Raw genomic sequence first — 18,123 nt, 5'->3', positions numbered from 1 at the left:
TATAGCCATTATATTGACATTTGATTGATATGACCAATATACCATGCCAATATTATCAATCCATATCAGAAGTTTTTATTTGAAGCGTTCATTTAAAATGCCTAGACACGCAAAAAAACAGTGGTTTTGTTAAAAAATTTTGCATTTGCTGCTTTAGGAAAGGCAAAGATTTAAGACCAATAAATAATGCTGAAACAACTTATTTAAATCTTAATAAAAAGAAAAATGACTACTCAAACCTTATCAAAAATATATAATATGGAAAGGTTATTCAGAGGATAACCCTAACCTTCCTACCATGCTTTGCTCAAAATGTAGAAAAAGCCTATCAGGGACTGATCCTTACTTCACTATGCAGCCATGTTATGAAGGTAATTATAACTATATTGATGTTTAATTTACTTCAGTTAAAATTCAGTTTCGCTATTTTAGTTATTATATTGCTATACATCTGCTATAAATATTAGACCTGAATACCAGAGTTAATAGAGGGAGAAAATGTGAATGTTTTATTTGTGAAAATAAGCGCAAATCAAAAATGGAAAAAATATTGGCCCCTATGTTTGAATGTGTGTCAAGAAAACTTGTTTATCAAGGGCCTGAAGATATTTCAAATAAACCTGCAGAAATACTAATTTGTCAAAATTGCTATGCCCAAGTGGGACAAGGAATTCCACATACCTGTACGAAATTAGAAAGACAAAAGAATTTGATTGGCATTGTAAAATCAACATCCCAAACAACGCAAGGAAAAGTTCTGTCCAGCTCTATCAAAGATTTCAGCACAAATGACTTAGGGAACACCTTAGCTTTGAAAACTTTTGGTCCGAAGCAACTCACTGTCTCTTTCAGAAAGACTGAGGTTAAGAAACGTTTCTTTTCTTTAGATAAATTGAACAAACTTTAATTAAAACTATATTCCAGGTAAGTTTTAGTTGCCTAAAAATACTTTTAAAAATAAATTTGTTATGAGTCTAAAGCCAATTTTTGTAATAACTTCATTATAATTTCTAAGTAATCGCAACATGATTGAAGTTGCACAAATTCTGAGAAGTGTGGCAGGACGGAAAAGTGTGAAATCTGGTTTTAATATTAAAGTGATTGAGAACAACAAAATGATTTGGTAATTATATAATTGTAATAACCTCCCATTGCTATTAGAATTAAATGAAAGCGAAGAGGTAAGTAAACTATTACCAAAAAAATATTTTTATATTTAGATTGCAATTTGTATCATTCATTTTGATATTTTATGAATGTATAGTTGGTAGAAAAAGAAACTCCTATTGTGTATTGCAATGACATTAAAGAGCTTGTAACAATGGTACTTCATCACAGAAGTCAAGGAACAAATGATGTTGATATCAAATTAGGTGTAGATGGAGGGCAGGGATTTCTTAAAGTTACATTGTCAATAACCTTTAAACCGGAATTAAAAAATAATAAAATTCCAGAGAAACTGAGCAAGTGTGACGGATATGCGTGCAAAGATTTTAAAGATTCAACTGTCCACAAAACTATTTTATTAGCCATTTTGCCTTCATTGAACGAAAAATACCATAATATGCGGTTAATTTTGGATAAGTTAAACATTTCATCCTTAGATTACACAGTATCTGAAGATCTAAAGGTTTTGCTTCAAATGGTTAGAAAATAAACTGCAACATCAAAGCATACTTGTCCGTATTGCATGACATCATCTTCTGACTTTCAAAGAGCTGATCATTATACTCTAAAGTCTTTGTGTAGATTGTACAACCAATGGATGGCTGATGATGCAAATTTAAAAAAAGCAAAAAAGTACACAAATGTTGTTAATCCCCCTTTATTAACAGGCAACAAAAACAAGAAGATACTAGAATTTGTAAATATTCCTGGTCTACATATACTGCTAGGTGTTGTAGACAAAATTTTAAAAGAGATTGAAAAAAATTTATTTGAAAACAAGGAGTGTGGGTTACAGTTTGTTAACCAATATCTGTCTATGATAAACATCTGCAGAGTGTCCTACCAAGGGCAGCATCGTTTGGAAGGCAATGCTTGTCATAAATTGCTTAAAAACATAGACAGCTTTGAACTATTTTTTCAAAAGTCTAGTCTTGGAGTTTCTGCTGCCAAATATATTGTAAATATAAATGTTTTCTAATGATAATCAAAAATAAAGTTTCTGGGGATGTGTTGCAAGGTCTTAGAGTATGTTACTATGCACCGTGTATTACTTAGTTGAACAATAATAAAAAAAAAGCAAATAAATATTTTTTTGATATTACATATTTATGAGCGTCTTAAAATTAAAAAATTTCATCATAAAAAATTCTTTTTCAATGTTTTTTACAAAGAAAAAAATAATTGTTTTTAAATAAACTCAATAAGATCAAATGTAAATACACAACAATAAAGAACTATCGACCTTTAATAGCTTTTAAAAAGTTATTTAAATTTTTATTTTCATATTTTCAATTGAAAACATTTTAAAAATAAAATACAAAATTTAACCCACGCAATTATTCTTATTTATTATTAAATCATTTATTCCATTTATTTTATTTATTCTAAAAATGAAAGAACTTTTAATAATATATTTTAATAATAAAATAAGCAATATTTTTATTGTTGCGTGTTTTACATAGTTAAAAATTTTGGTAATTAAAATTTGACTTAACTAAACTAATAATAATAGATACACACATAGTAATAGTGCAGTATTAAAATGCTGCAACAGGTTTCCCTGTATAACCTATACGTTATGGCAGTCTTATCTACTTAAGACTCATATTTATATTTAAATCAATATATAAAGTTTACATGGAAATATAGTATGAAGCATAAAGTTGTACTATAGTATTTTCATTTAGTTATAGTCTTGGTACTTATCCAGATCATTTAAAATTTCTGCATCGAGCTTAACTTTGAAACTGTTAACAGATATAGCACATACAACGTCTGCTGGCAATGCATTCCAATGATTCACTACTTGTTTTGTAAAAACCTGATGCCTTTGCTAGCAATTTTTTGCATATTCTCTTGTCAATTTTAAGTGATGTCCTCTAGTTTTTATTGGATTTGCCAGCCCAATACAAAAATCATGGGGTTTACTCCATGAAATGATATCTTGTGAACAATTTTATAGGCTTGCATCAGATCTCCTCTAATTCAACGTGTTTCTAAAGAAGCTGAATTTAGCAGACTTAAATTATCTTTGTATGATAGTTGACGGTACGATGGTATTAAAGGGGTCGCACATCTTTGTACTTTCTCAATTTTATCAATATCCACTCTTGAAGATGGATTGCTGGCTGCTACTGCAAATTCTAGATGAGGGCATGCAAATGTTGTATAGAATTTTAAGAAGTTGTGTAGTCATGCTGCTGAATGTACAATTCAACATGCCTAGAACATGGTTGTCTTTATTGATTGTATAGGCTGAATTATAATGCCATTTCAAATCTGCCATGATCACGACGACCAGATCACGTTTGACTAAAATTGATGCAAGCTCCACGCTATTGTTGTTATTAGCTGGCATTGAGTAGGCATAAAGGTTGTTTGTTTTACCTTTGAACATGATTTTACATTTGTTGATATGTTTCAAATGCCAATTTTTACACCACTTGACTATGTTGTTGATATCACTTTGGAGTTTTTGTGAGGCTGATGGATTTACGAAAATGATGAATTGAACTGAGCCTAAAATGGATCCTTGAGGGGCGTCACTCCAACCACAATGATATGTTATAAATTTTTTTTTATCTAATTCAGGAAATTTCCAGCAAAATAATATGCCACAAGTTTGTAAATTAGTCGCTTGTGTGGAACCATATTGAATGCTTTACTGAAATCTATAAATGCTACATGCATAGAAACCTTGTCAGATAATGCTTTTGACATCATGTCAATTGACTCCAATAAAATAAACACACACGCTTTTTTACTAATAAATTCATGTTGATTTTATAAAATAATGTCATGCTCGACTAAATGATTGACCATAATGTTATGTATTATTTTCTCCATCACTTTACCTACAATTGATATTAAAGATATAGGCTGGTATTTTCCTGGGTTGTGTCTGCTTCTTTTTTTGTTTGGTGGTGTTATGTTAGCCTTTTTCATATTTCATGACAACACTCACTACCTAGCAACTTCTAAAAAATTGTGCTTAACAGTATTGAGAAGCTGTCAGAACAGTTCTTCAGTACATATGCGCTAACACCATCCACACCAACAGTTTTATTAACTGATAGATCACTAAACTTTTTTTAACCCAATTTTGCAACAATATAAAATACTGTTATGCATTATATCATCGTTTTACAAAAACTATTAATTGTACTTCTATATATTATTATATAAGTTCATTAATTTCTATTCTCCTTTGTAAATAGATTTTAACTGATGAATTAGATAGATTTTGCATGTCTGTCAAAGTTTCTTGATTGCTTTATAAATTTTATATTGTACTTAATAAAAATGTTCATTAAAAATTCAGAAAAATTTAAAGTATTTTATAATATTATTAGTGATATTTGAAATATGATATTATTGGTGGTTTTTGTGTAATGATAATTTACATTAAAATAAAAAAAGATACAAAGAAAAAAAAGCATTTGTAAAAAAGAAAGGTGTAAACATTGTCAAAGTCAAAGCAGAAAGAAACATCAAAGTGCATAGCATAGAAAGCTGTAAAACCTTCTAGATAAGGTCATAAAAGTATTTAAAGTCGAAATGTTAAATAGGGTCAAAGAAAATGTTTAGAAATAATCAGCAATTAATCAATAAATTTAAATAATAATTAAGAAACAATCAATAAATTTAAATCAAGTTTTATATGCTAGACTTAAAAAATGGTGTTAAATATATTTTTTTTTTTTCAATTGACAAAAAATTAATTTTAAAACATTAAAATTTCTAGTTTAAAATATGATAATCAATCTAAAGTTTTTGAATAGAAACAAACTTTTACGAAAAGTTAATTTTTTTTGCAATTTAGTCTAAACAATTATTAATACGAAAATAAATAAATTTGTAATAGATGTAAAAAAGTTTTTTCAATTGCATTTAATAGAATATAATTTCTTTAAAAAAATATTTTTATTTTTTAATTTAGAAAATCTTCCTAAGAATGTTAAAGAAAATTTATACCCCAATTATTTTAATGTGTATGAATATCAATTACATCTTCAACCAAAATGTCGAACTAAAATAAAATTTTCGCCAGATTCTTCTAAGAATGTATTAAAAAATGTATACCCAAAGGTTTCCAATATTCAACAACCTCATTTACAACCTCAACCAGAATTTCAACTTAAAAAAACATTAGTTAACCAAACTGATATAAAAGTTCCACCAAATTCTTCTAAGAATGTATCAGAAAATGTATATCCAAAGGTTTACAATATTCAACAACCTCATTTACAACCTCAACCAGAATTTCAACTTAAGAAAACATTAGTTAACCAAACTGATATAAAAGTTCCACCAAATTCTTCTAAGATTGGATCAGAAAATGTATACCCAAAGGTTTCCAATATTCAACAACCTCATTTGCAACCTCAAACAGAATTTCAAGTTAAGAAAACATTAGTTAACCAAACTGATATAAAAGTTCCACCAAATTCTTCTAAGATTGTATCAGAAAATGTATACCCAAAGGTTTCCAATATTCAACAACCTCATTTACAACCTCAACCAGAATTTCAACTTAAGAAAACATTAGTTAACCAAACTGATATAAAAGTTCCACCAAATTCTTCTAAGATTGGATCAGAAAATGTATACCCAAAGGTTTCCAATATTCAACAACCTCATTTGCAACCTCAAACAGAATTTCAAGTTAAGAAAACATTAGTTAACCAAACTGATATAAAAGTTCCACCAAATTCTTCTAAGATTGGATCAGAAAATGTATACCCAAAGGTTTCCAATATTCAACAACCTCATTTACAACCTCAACCAGAATTTCAACTTAAGAAAACATTAGTTAACCAAACTGACATAAAAGTTCCACCAAATTCTTCTAAGATTGTATCAGAAAATGTATACCCAAAGGTTTCCAATATTCAACAACCTCATTTACAACCTCAACCAGAATTTCAACTTAAGAAAACATTAGTTAACCAAACTGATATAAAAGTTCCACCAAATTCTTCTAAGAATGTATCAGAAAATGTATACCCAAAGGTTTCCAATATTCAACAACCTCATTTGCAACCTCAACCAGAATTTCAACTTAAGAAAACATTAGTTAACCAAACTGACATAAAAGTTCCACCAAATTCTTCTAAGATTGTATCAGAAATTGTATACCCAAAGGTTTCCAATATTCAACAACCTCATTTACAACCTCAACCAGAATTTCAACTTAAGAAAACATTAGTTAACCAAACTGATATAAAAGTTCCACCAAATTCTTCTAAGAATGTATCAGAAAATGTATACCCAAAGGTTTCCAATATTCAACAACCTCATTTACAACCTCAACCAGAATTTCAACTTAAGAAAGCATTAATTAACCAAACTGATATAAAAGTTCCACCAAATTCTTCTAAGAATGTATCAGAAAATGTATATCCAAAGGTTTCCAATATTCAACAACCTCATTTACAACCTCAACCAGAATTTCAACTTAAGAAAACATTTGTTAACCAAACTGATATAAAAGTTCCACCAAATTCTTCTAAGAATGTATCAGAAAATGTATACCCAAAGGTTTCCAATATTCAACAACCTCATTTGCAACCTCAAACAGAATTTCAACTTGAGAAAACATTTGTTAACCAAACTGAAATAAAAGTTCCACCAAATTCTTCTAAGAATGTATCAGAAAATGTATACCCAAAGGTTTCCAATATACAACAACCTTATTTGCAACCTCAACCAGAATTTCAACTTAAGAAAATGCATAGCAAATCAGAATCAGAACCGCGGCTTAAGAAAAAACAAGTTAACCAAACCGAAGAAAAATTTCAACCAAATTCTTCTAACAATGTGACAAAAAATATGCACCCAAACCTTTATAATATGCAACAATCATTTGATAATCAACAAACAGTTACCAAAAAACAAACAGAGAAAGAACCAGAAAAAATCAGTTCAGACAAATTAAATGCTTCCAATGTGGAAAGATACCACATGGTTAACACAATTGATGAAAAAAAAATTATGGATACCCAACTAATTCAGGTTTTTTTAACTTTATTGAAGTAAAACTTAAAATTCTTTTCAAATTTTGTTTTTGTTTACTGGTTAATAAAGAGCAAATTGTTTTTTACATTATTTGATTATACTTTTATTTTGTAGTTTTTAAATTGATGGAGTGCAATCAAATTTATGAAGCAGTTTATACTAAGTTTTACACATTTAGGGGTATAATATATATATAGGCCCATAAGTATACATGTCTAAAATTTTAAAATTTGACCCCTCCCCTCTGTTGCTATGCATACTTTTAAATATGCAACCCCCTTTCCCCCAAAAAATGTGTATGCATTTGAAATACCCCACTTTCTTAATCCCTTCATGAATTAAAAAAAAAACACATAGTTTCAAAAAAAATAATAAACTTTGAAATATTTTTAAAAAAATTCTTTTTTTGTTAATTCACCTTCCCAAGGCCCAGAAGGCCAATACAAACGAGGAGGCTACTTAATTGTGGTTATGACCCTCTCTCAACTCTAGAACTCCAAAACACGAACCTTAACAAACAAAGCCGCTGCACAAAGAAACAATTGAGCGCAGTACTACCAGGAACGTGGTGGGGATCGAACTTGGAACCTCTTGCCTATGAAGCAAGCACCCTACCATAACACCACCACCGCATTATTGGAGAGTGGTTAGAGTTGAAATACATATATATCCCCTTTGTATGCGGTGTGTACATAATCACATGACTTTAAATATATTTTTTGTATTAAATTTTAAATTTTTCAAAATTGTTTAGCTTAATCTATAATTATGACAACTAATTAACTTTTTTATCCAAAAATCTTTTTCCAGTATAGTTTTTTACACTTTATTTACTACAATGTCATCTCGAGATATAAACTTGCATTCTGTTGAATGTTGTAATGTTGCTTCTCTTTCTCTTTTTTATAAATACTATAATGGACACTGTTCTAAAGAGCTAGTGTCTCTTGCGTTATCTACTAAAATTTAAGTAGATAACACAAAAGACGCTAGCTCTTTAGAACAGCGCCCATTATATTTATACAAAAGAAAAAGAGAAGCAACATTATGACAATGAGGGAATGATTAAATGTTGGCTGCAAAAGCAGGTCCAATTATGTTTACAATGCATTTTTTTTCACTTTGTCTAAAAGAGAAAGGCATCGTTTAAAGACCCACTCAAGATATTAGCAACAGTATTCCATACAAGGACGGATTTGAGATATATAGAGATAAAGAATAGAATTCAGAGTAAGAAAGTGACAAGCATTATAAAGAGATGTAACCTTAGTAGATGCTAATTTTGCAATTGATTTGATATATAGTTATCAAAAAAGATCAAAAATAAGAGTTAATCCTAGAAGATGAAGGGTAGATGACTCATTGAGTACATCACCATTCATAAATATAGGAAGATCTAAATTATTGCGGTAACTAAACTATTGGTGTAACGAGGGCAATTCTAAATTATTGCGATAATGAGATCTAAGTTATTGCGGTAACGAGATCTAAATTATACCGGTAACATCATTGGCTGAAAAATATTGGGTTTTATCTGAATTAAAGTTCACCAGCCACTGTGAGCCCCATGCTATAGCAGAAGTGAGATCCTGTTCAAGCTCAAATGCCCCACCAAGCCATCAGATTGTGTTGGCTTTTTATCAAGACAAGAATAATTTGTAGTATCATCAGCGAACAATGTCACCTTAGATGTGAGAATATCAGGAAGATCATTAATGTAAATTAAAAAGAGTTGAAGTTACAGGAAATAAAGAAGAGCGCTGTCCATCGAGGACAACTTTTATACTACGATTGGTAAGAAAGGATTTAATAATCTTATATAAATTATATATATAAATAAAAGGTGTTACCTGATACACTGTAAGAAGAAGGATTATTCCATATGAAACCACCTAGTTTTTCAAAAGTGCCCCAGGGTACCAACTCAAATTTGCTTCAAATTTTGGCCACCCACAGCTTTTATGAAAAAAACATAATCCTGAAAATTTCAGCTTGATTGACCAAACCGTTCAAAAGTTATAATTGAATTAATATTGACCAAAATCTGAAAAATTTGAGTATCTGGAGCTTACAGTAGATTTTTTTGATTTTTATCAGATCATAACTTTTTAAATAAAATAGATGATCACCTGAAATTTTTTAGGGTAATAGTTTTTCACCCAAATTATCTATTTTTGTAAGTGTTTTTGACTGATTTTAAAGAGTTTTTGAGTTCTTGTACCTCAAAGTTGCTAAATAAAAAGTATTAGAAAAAATTTTGGAAACTTTAATGTGCTACAGTCCAATACCAACAGACAAGCTGTGCCAATTTTTTGTTGCTTTTGTGTACTTACAGTAACCGCTTGTGGAAAAAATTAAAGTTATGTGTTAAAAGTTATTTTAGCACTTGCAGCAGCCTGTTAAAATCTCACTTCTTTTAAAAAATATGATAAATTACATTAACTTTGTAGGCATAGAAAGTAGCGTAGACAGTTCTATATATAGGCAATCACCAAAAAAAATTAAAGACCCATACTCTATCTTATGACGTGATTTTAGCATTTTGAGTGCAATGCTTTTTTAGTTTAAAAAGATACCAATTAGCGCAAGTTATATTATACTTCAAAAAAATAAAAAATGCTGAAAGAAGAAGTGTATATACACATGAAATACAAGTACACTACTTTCTTTATATCTGATTTAATTAACTCATAATACTTTCATAATCATTATTAGCAAGTTTGTAGTCACAAGCATTTCTACCCTTAATGGATGGGGCACTTATTTGACATATAACTTTGTCAAATGGAACCCAAGATTGACTTGATCGTGCATCATTAGTCCATTTTAAATTTGTTTCTATGTATGAATTTTACATTAGCATCTTGGTTTACACAACAAATCTCAAGTACAAGCCCTATGTACCATTCATCATTGTAAAAGCATGCAATGTATTTACCAGGTTGAAAGTTTGAAGGATCTTTTTTTGCCAAGTTAATATTATTCAGCAAATGAGTATCATAGACAGTATTGCTAAATATTATCCATAAAAATAATTTCTCTCCACCTGGTAAAAACTGTGATAGCTTCTTAAGCCTGGGACTGTGTCCATCTCTTCATATCGTTTCTTTAGGCTAAAATAAGTTTCATGATTATTGATATTATCACTTGAAATGTTAAGTAATTTAACACCTTTAATGTTTTTTCAGCCCATGTAAACAGTTCATTTTGTGTGAGAATTTGCTGCTTCTCTTTTTATAGTTCTTCCTATTCCATCACATAGACTTTTGCCATGGAATGTAGCAAAGAAGTGGTGCTCAGCATGTATATTGTGATCTTCAAGATGGTACATGTGTTGATTTAATGTTCTTTTTACCTCTGATAAGTAGGAGGATTGTGCTTCTTTGATAAAGTGGTGGTGGTAAAGATTATACAAAGTTTCACTTAGAGTTTCAATAAACTCAGTAATGCTTGTTTGGACACCTATTATTTGTATACAATATGATCATCAAAATCAAAATTATTATTTTCAAACATATTTTCCAAGTAAGTCTTTAAATTTACTTTACCAGGGGAATTGGAACATAAATGGAACATGCAGCTTTGCCTATATATATTACAAACACATACTTTCATCAAATTTTTGAAATATATTAAATGGCCCTTTAGTAAAGCAGTGCACATCAACTTAGTTTTTTGATGATAAAAACATATGCAAACTGATCAACTTCCACTACTGTCAACTGTAATGCAACACGTTGGTCTTAGTTCACAGAACTTGCTGAATCCAACTTTGTGTTTAGGGTATAACTTCTTAAATTCAAGAAAAAGTTCCTTTAATTGAACTAATATTAAACATTTTTGTTAATGAATTTTTACATTACTTATACGCACAGAAGCAAAGTCTTTTTTTCCTGGACATTGTCTTGTGAACTCTTTGGGTTCATAAATTTCAATGACTTTTTGTTTAACAATATCTTCCTAAAGCTGTCCTATTTTAGCCTCAGGTTTAGCAAGTATTCCGTTTTCATTTTTTCAACTTTCAAGCTTTTATAGAGATGTTCTAAAAATGTTTTGCAAGTTTTTCAATTTACCAACTATCAGAAGTTAGTGTTAGTAGTTGAACTTTTTCTTCCTTCAAACTTATTTTCATTTTATTTTTTATTGCATCTAACAGTTTGTCTAAATCATTACAGTTTATACATTTTTGCTCTTTTTCCAATACTTTATTTTTTGGGTTTATATCCAATGCTGACACTACTAGGTTTGTCATACTTGTTGCAAATTTTTTAGCTTTTTGCTTTCCATATCCTAATTTTTCGCGTCTTCTTACATTTTTGAGTGGAGATATTTCCAATAAAGACACACTCTTATTAAGAATTGTCTTATCAAGGTCTGAACAACTCAAATCTTTTTCAGCAGCTTCATCTTGACTACTTTCTGTAATTTTTTCAAGTTTGAATTCATTCATACAGTTAGTAAAAACTTTTTGACCAGGTTTGATCTTGAGTTGATTTGCTATTGATATGTTAACTTTACACAATCCCTTGGTATTTTTTTTCTTGTGGACTTTAAATGGATCACAACAGTATTTTTGGAGTGCTTCATATCTAGAAATATAGGCTTTTTCATGGTGAATACATATCTCCTCATTTGGTTCGAAAGTGTATTCTATCCTTTGCATTAAAACTTCAATATCAGTATATTTTAGTCTTATTCTTCCTACCATTCTACAATGTGACATTTTATCACAATATTCATTTAAAACTCTTCCCACACAACATTTCTCTGACATTTTTTACTAATCTAAAAATATTAAAGTTAAACATGTAACATTATCTAAAAATAAACTTTTTTATGTTTTTCCAGTAATAAAATCGTAAAAATGAAATCTCAAGTATAAATGCGATTAAAATTGTCTAAAATGCAACCAATAAATTATTTCTACATATAACTATTTCTGCATACACAAAACTTTTACTTTTTGGTTCTTGAAATATTAAAAACTAAAATAATAAAATCCAGAAAATACTGCGCAGATTTAGGTTTTAATACAAAGTCTTGAAGCAATTGAAGTATTTTACACTCAAATTATAACCATGTGAAAATATCATTATAATTATATTATATGCATAAAATTTAACAAATATATATTATAAAATCACATCAAATAAATTAGGTTTAGACACTGATAATTTTATTTTATGAAAAATTGATTATATTTATTTAGGGAAAAAATAAAATATACACCTAAGTCATAGGGCTACAATCATGTGATAAGATAGAGTATAGGTCTTTAATTTTTTTTTGGTGATTGCCTATATATAGAACTTTGCCAGTTCTATGCCTACAAAGTTAATGTAATTTATCATATTTTTTAAAAGAAGTGAGATTTTAACAGGCTGCTGCAAGTGCTAAAATAACTTTTAACACATAACTTTAATTTTTTCCACAAGTGGTTACTCTAAGTACACAAAAGCAACAAAAAATTGGCACAGCTTGTCTGTTGGTATTGGACTGTAGCACATTAAAGTTTCCAAAATTTTTTCTAATATTTTTTATTTAGCAACTTTGAGGTACAAGAACTCAAAAACTCTTTAAAATCAGTCAAAAACACTTACAAAAATAGATAATTTGGGTGAAAAACAATTACCCTAAAAAATTTCAGGTGATCATCTATTTTATTTAAAAAGTTATGATCTGATAAAAATCAAAAAAATCTACTGTAAGCTCCAGATACTCAAATTTTTCAGATTTTGGTCAATATTAATTCAATTATAACTTTTGAATGGTTTGGTCAATCAAGCTAAAATTTTCAGGGTTGTTCAGTGTTTTTTTCATAAAAGCTGTGGGTGGTCAAAATTTGAAGCAAACTTGAGGTGGTACCCTGGGGACCATTAGGTGATTTGATATGGAATGACCCAGAAAGCTTATGGAGAAGACCAGCATGCTAAACTTTATCAAAGACTTTAAAAATGTTGAAAAGGATAGCCTTAGCCTCCCCACATCTATTTAATGCACAATAAAACCTATTAGTTATTAGCATTAACAAATAAGTAGTAAGTGACCGGGACTGATATTTGGCCAGGGCCGGGTTTAATAAACCATAGCCGGGGCCCGGGTTGGGGTTATGGCTGTGGCTGCCTAAATCTTGACAAACTCTGTAAATGAAATAAATATTTCAACTTGGATTGAAATTCACATTATGTTTATTAATACATATATATGTATATATATATATATATATAATATATGTATATATATATACATATATATATAAATGTATATATATATATATATATATATATATATATATATATATATATATATATATATATATATATATATATATATATATATATATATACATATTATATATAATATATATAATATATAATATAAAATAAATAGATAATGTAAAATAAATATATCATACAAAAGAAATAAATATGGATATGAAGACCACAAGGGTAAAACCATAGATGTCCACTTTTTGAAAAGTTTAATATATTTTTATGATATTTTAGTACTAAGCTATTTTAATTTAAAAATTCATAACAAAAAAACTATTTTTTAAGGTTCTATAGTCATTTTAAAAAAAGGGCAACTTTGTAACAACAGCTATTGTCCAATGTTTACCCTGTTAAAAACACAATTGTCTAAGTTATTTATAACTAAATCAATGATAATTAAAATAATAAAAAGTTATAACTTATAGTTAAAACTTATGGTAAATTAATTATTTGGTATTCTGCCCATACGGCTACTTTTTTTACTATTTGATATTTGGTCGAATATTGCAAGATATTTGGTCGAATACCAGAAAAGCGCATAAAATGCATTTTTTTATAATATTACAACTTTTTTTATTTTCATTTTTTTATTATGACTAATAATTAGCAATGTTTACCCTGTTAAAAACACAGTTGTCTAAGTTATTTATAACTAAATCAAGTAAGCGTAAGTTACATTACTAACTTTTATCTTTTTTTATCTTTTATCTTTGCAAATGTGTGAAAAATTGTTTTAAAATTACAAAAAATTGATAAAATTACATAAACATCTTTGATATATTAAGCGTAAGTTGCGTAAAGCGTAAGTTACATTACTAACTTTTATTTTAAAGAAACTTCGGAGTAAACAACATTACGTTCATAATAAAACATTTAAAAATTTTGTTTTAATTCATAAGATGTACCTTTTGTATCCTAAAAAAGTAAAAAATAGACTCAATAATTTCTGGTTTTGATACTGCTAACAATGTATAGCAAAAAAGAATGTTTTAATTGCTCCGGCTCCATCTGAGAAAAGCTTAAATGCTTTATTAGAGGGAAAAAGCTACATATCTTCCAACTCATCACGCTTTTAATTGTGAAGTAATTTGCTTGGATTTCTCAACAAAAAAATGCCTAAATGTTTGAAACCATTATGTATACTATTCCAGACAACAGCTGTTTTATTTTCTAAACACTAATATACTTTCAAAAAATTATAATTTTACTGCTATGATGAAACTGTTGGACACAGATGGTCTAATGATGTATGTTCGATGCTGCATGATTTTAAATTATCAATTATCTCAAATGTAAAGGATATTAAATTGATTTGCAACTTATGTGCTAGGCAAAATTTAAAATAAAAAGTTTTAGATTGATTTAATTATCTAGTTCATAAAACTAAAAAACTTGACAGCATTCCTGTTTCATTACCAATTAGAACTCTGTCACATTCTGTATAGACACGACACCTCTATAGAATGTGACAGAAACATGGCCATTGCAAATCAGAAGTTTCTGGCAGAAACACTAGAGGGTCTCACAAAAAACCATAACAATTCAATATTATATATAAGCATGATAAAAGAAAAATTTCCAAAATTTTCACAATTTCAAAGCCAAACTTTTTAGTTGTTTGTTCATTTAAGACATGTTCACTTAGAGAAAATGAAATATTAAAGGCTACTGAAAATTTAATTATATGGGAAACTGGAAATATTTAGTTTTATGTGTGTTACATCCCATATGTTTAGATCAAAGATCGAAGTGCCTGATAAACTGAAACAAGCACACACAGCTCTGTTGCCTCTTTTTTGTTAAAAATTTATTAAAGACTTATTAAAGCAAAACATTTTCTAAGTAAGACATTATTTAATATTATTTTATCTTATTTTTTAAAAATTTATTTTATTTTTACTTTAAAATTAAAAAAACACATTTTTATTATCGTGTTGTTCACAGTTGGTTTTTGTATGGTTTATACAAACTTGACATAAAGTGATGAAACACAGACATCATGGAATCATTTATGGTAAATAGATGAGGCTAGGGAAGAGATAAGGTTGCAATGCTATTAATTAAAAAAACTTTTATATGATTTTTTATTTGAGTTTTTTTATGAAAAGAAATAGGGGTGGGATGGCTTTATTATCCCATCACACACTTAGTATGTTGTGGTTGTATATTACGATGTGTTATCATCTACCTTTAAAAAAAAAGGTTATAAGCGAACGTGGTATATGAGTTTATGAATTTACAATGGAAAAATCACAGATGTCCAAAATGAGTGTTATTTTTTCAAAAGAATACTGTGAATAAATAGTTCTTGTATTTAGCACAAAAACTTTATATTTTGTGTTAAGACTAAAATGTCATAAAAATATACTTTTGATTAAATACATTATTACCAAACAGATATCTAATGTCACTAAACACTAAATTTCATTTTTCTCAAAATGAGAAAAATGTGACATCTGTGGTTTTACCCGTGTGGTGTTTACATATATATATATATATATATATATATATATATATATATATATATATATATATATATATATATATATATATATACACACATACATATACATATATTAATTATGTCAGTTTATTCTACAAATAGAGTCCTCAATGTTCTTAAAGAACAGAGCAATAATAAATTAGTAAAAACACTTATCTAACTTTTAACTTCAACAGCATGTTTTGCCATCAGCAGGCACATCAGGAAGAATGTTTAAACATCAAAAAGTTCAAATTATTGAAAAGTTATTTCACAAGAAGTTGAGAATTGATATAAGAAAAACCTTACTCTATTTTAATAACGAGACATTTTTTTTTAGATTATTCACCTCCCCAAGGCCTGAGGGGGGCCACTACAGTCAAGGAGACTACTCATTTGTTTGTGTGTTTTTTATCTTTTAGTTGTTATTCGTGGTGCAACCCTCTCTCAACTCTTTAACTCTGAAACACGAACCTTGCCGAGCAAGGCCGCTGCGCAGAGAAATTAAGTTGAACGCGGTACTTCCAGGGACATGGTGGGAGTACGAACTCCGAACCTCTTGCTTACAAAGCGAGCGCTCTTTCCACTACACCACTACCGCATGGAAGAAAAAAACCACACACAAGTGCTTTGATGTAACAATGGGAAGTTTCAACAGGGCAGAAATTTTCGAATTTGTAGGCTTATATATTTTAAATTCCCTAGCTAAATTAGCTCATTTTAATCAATTAGGTTTGTATCGCGATGATGGTTTAATTATAATGCAAAAAAATTAGGGTCTCAACTTGACAAAATCAGAAAAAGTATTATACAAATTTTCAAAAATATTGGCTTCCAAATTGAAATTAACATTAATTTAAAAATTGTGAATTTTCTTGATGTCACATTCAATCTCTCAGATAATTCTTATAGGCCTTATAAAAAACCTAATGATGAATACTATACTAATTAAAAAAACATATATAAAAAACTTATAAAAAACCTAATGATGAATACTATAATATATTGTCGTATACTAATATACACTATTTTTTATAAAGTTCAGAATATACACTATTTTTTATCGAGTTCAGTTGCTTATAAACAAGCAACTTGTTTATAAGCAACTGAACTCGATGTGAAAAAATATTAAGCAACTTCAGTTTTGAACAAATGTTAACATAAGCAACTCATCAATTGCACATAAAAATCAAAGCACTCAAAAAGTTCCTTTATTTACTGTCAAATACTATTTTTATGTTGGATATAAAACATAGCTTTATGTAGTTTAAAAAATTGCCGTACACGTTTTTTTGAGAAATGAAAACATTCGATTTTGCGTTCGAATCAATTTTTTTCTCTGCAATGTAATGATTTCTTTTAGATAAATGATTTCAAAAGAAAGTAATCACAGTAGTGTTGTTGTTGTGTATGTTGTTGACAACGCTGTTAAGATCTTGAGTAAGAGAAAGCAGACAAATTTGTTCAACTTTGGTTTTACCAAAAAGATTTGTCATCGTGGTGAGTTGGTAAATGTAGTGCCGAAGGAAAAAGAAGATAATTTGTTTGAATGTATTGTTTGCAAAAATTGAATGTATTGTTTGAAAACATCAGAAGCCTTTTCGATGCTTCGAGTTATCACATACAGATATTGCTCAAACTGACAAAGACCCGAAATCAATGAGCTTGGATCAAATCATTGATGGAAAGAACAAGTACGATAATATTGAAAAAACTGTGAAATCGGTTTTAGAGAAGCTTGTTACTGACGTTGAAGCTAACGAATTACAAAAAATTGCTGACAAACGGATGAGCTATACGTTAAAAGAAAAGGTTGATGCGCTAAATGATGGTATGTTAAGTAGGGATGTAGCAAAAAAATGTATAACATTCATAAGAGTATGATTACACGATGGAAATCAAAGGAAAAAGAAATCTACAACAAGTACAACAAAACAAGAAAAACTCGTTATTCAGGAAATGCCGACGAGGCGACAAACACAAAGCTTTGTTTAACAAACTTTATGACAAATTCTCCGAAGCAAGAAAAAAGAGGCTAAAAGTTAACTTTGAGTGGTTGTATGTCCGAGCAAATCAAATTCATCTACAACAAAGCCCGAATGCTGAAAGATTGTCAAAATCAATAGTCACTCATTTTTCAAGGAAAAATAAGATCCGCATGCTGTGTGTTCAACGTAATCGCCA

The 18,123-nt window shown here is 28.9% G+C and overlaps 1 protein-coding gene across 3 annotated transcripts in view; it reads left to right on the top strand.

The window, feature by feature from the left end:
- LOC101240062 (eukaryotic translation initiation factor 4 gamma 1) overlaps nucleotides 1-18,123 on the top strand; it is a 62,349-nt gene that overhangs the window by 9,736 nt on the left and 34,490 nt on the right. For 2 of the 3 annotated variants that reach the window (XM_065799298.1, XM_065799299.1), the window contains one exon: nucleotides 5,108-7,182. In XM_065799298.1, the coding sequence (XP_065655370.1) occupies nucleotides 5,108-7,182 (2,075 nt within the window). The remainder of the gene's footprint in view (nucleotides 1-5,107; nucleotides 7,183-18,123) is intronic. The other variant, XM_065799300.1, reaches the window with a different exon arrangement.

The sequence above is a fragment of the Hydra vulgaris genome, chromosome 06 (assembly GCF_038396675.1).
Source record: "Hydra vulgaris chromosome 06, alternate assembly HydraT2T_AEP".
Classification (NCBI taxonomy): Eukaryota; Metazoa; Cnidaria; class Hydrozoa; order Anthoathecata; family Hydridae; genus Hydra; species Hydra vulgaris.
This window is presented reverse-complemented; position numbering and strand designations above follow the sequence as displayed.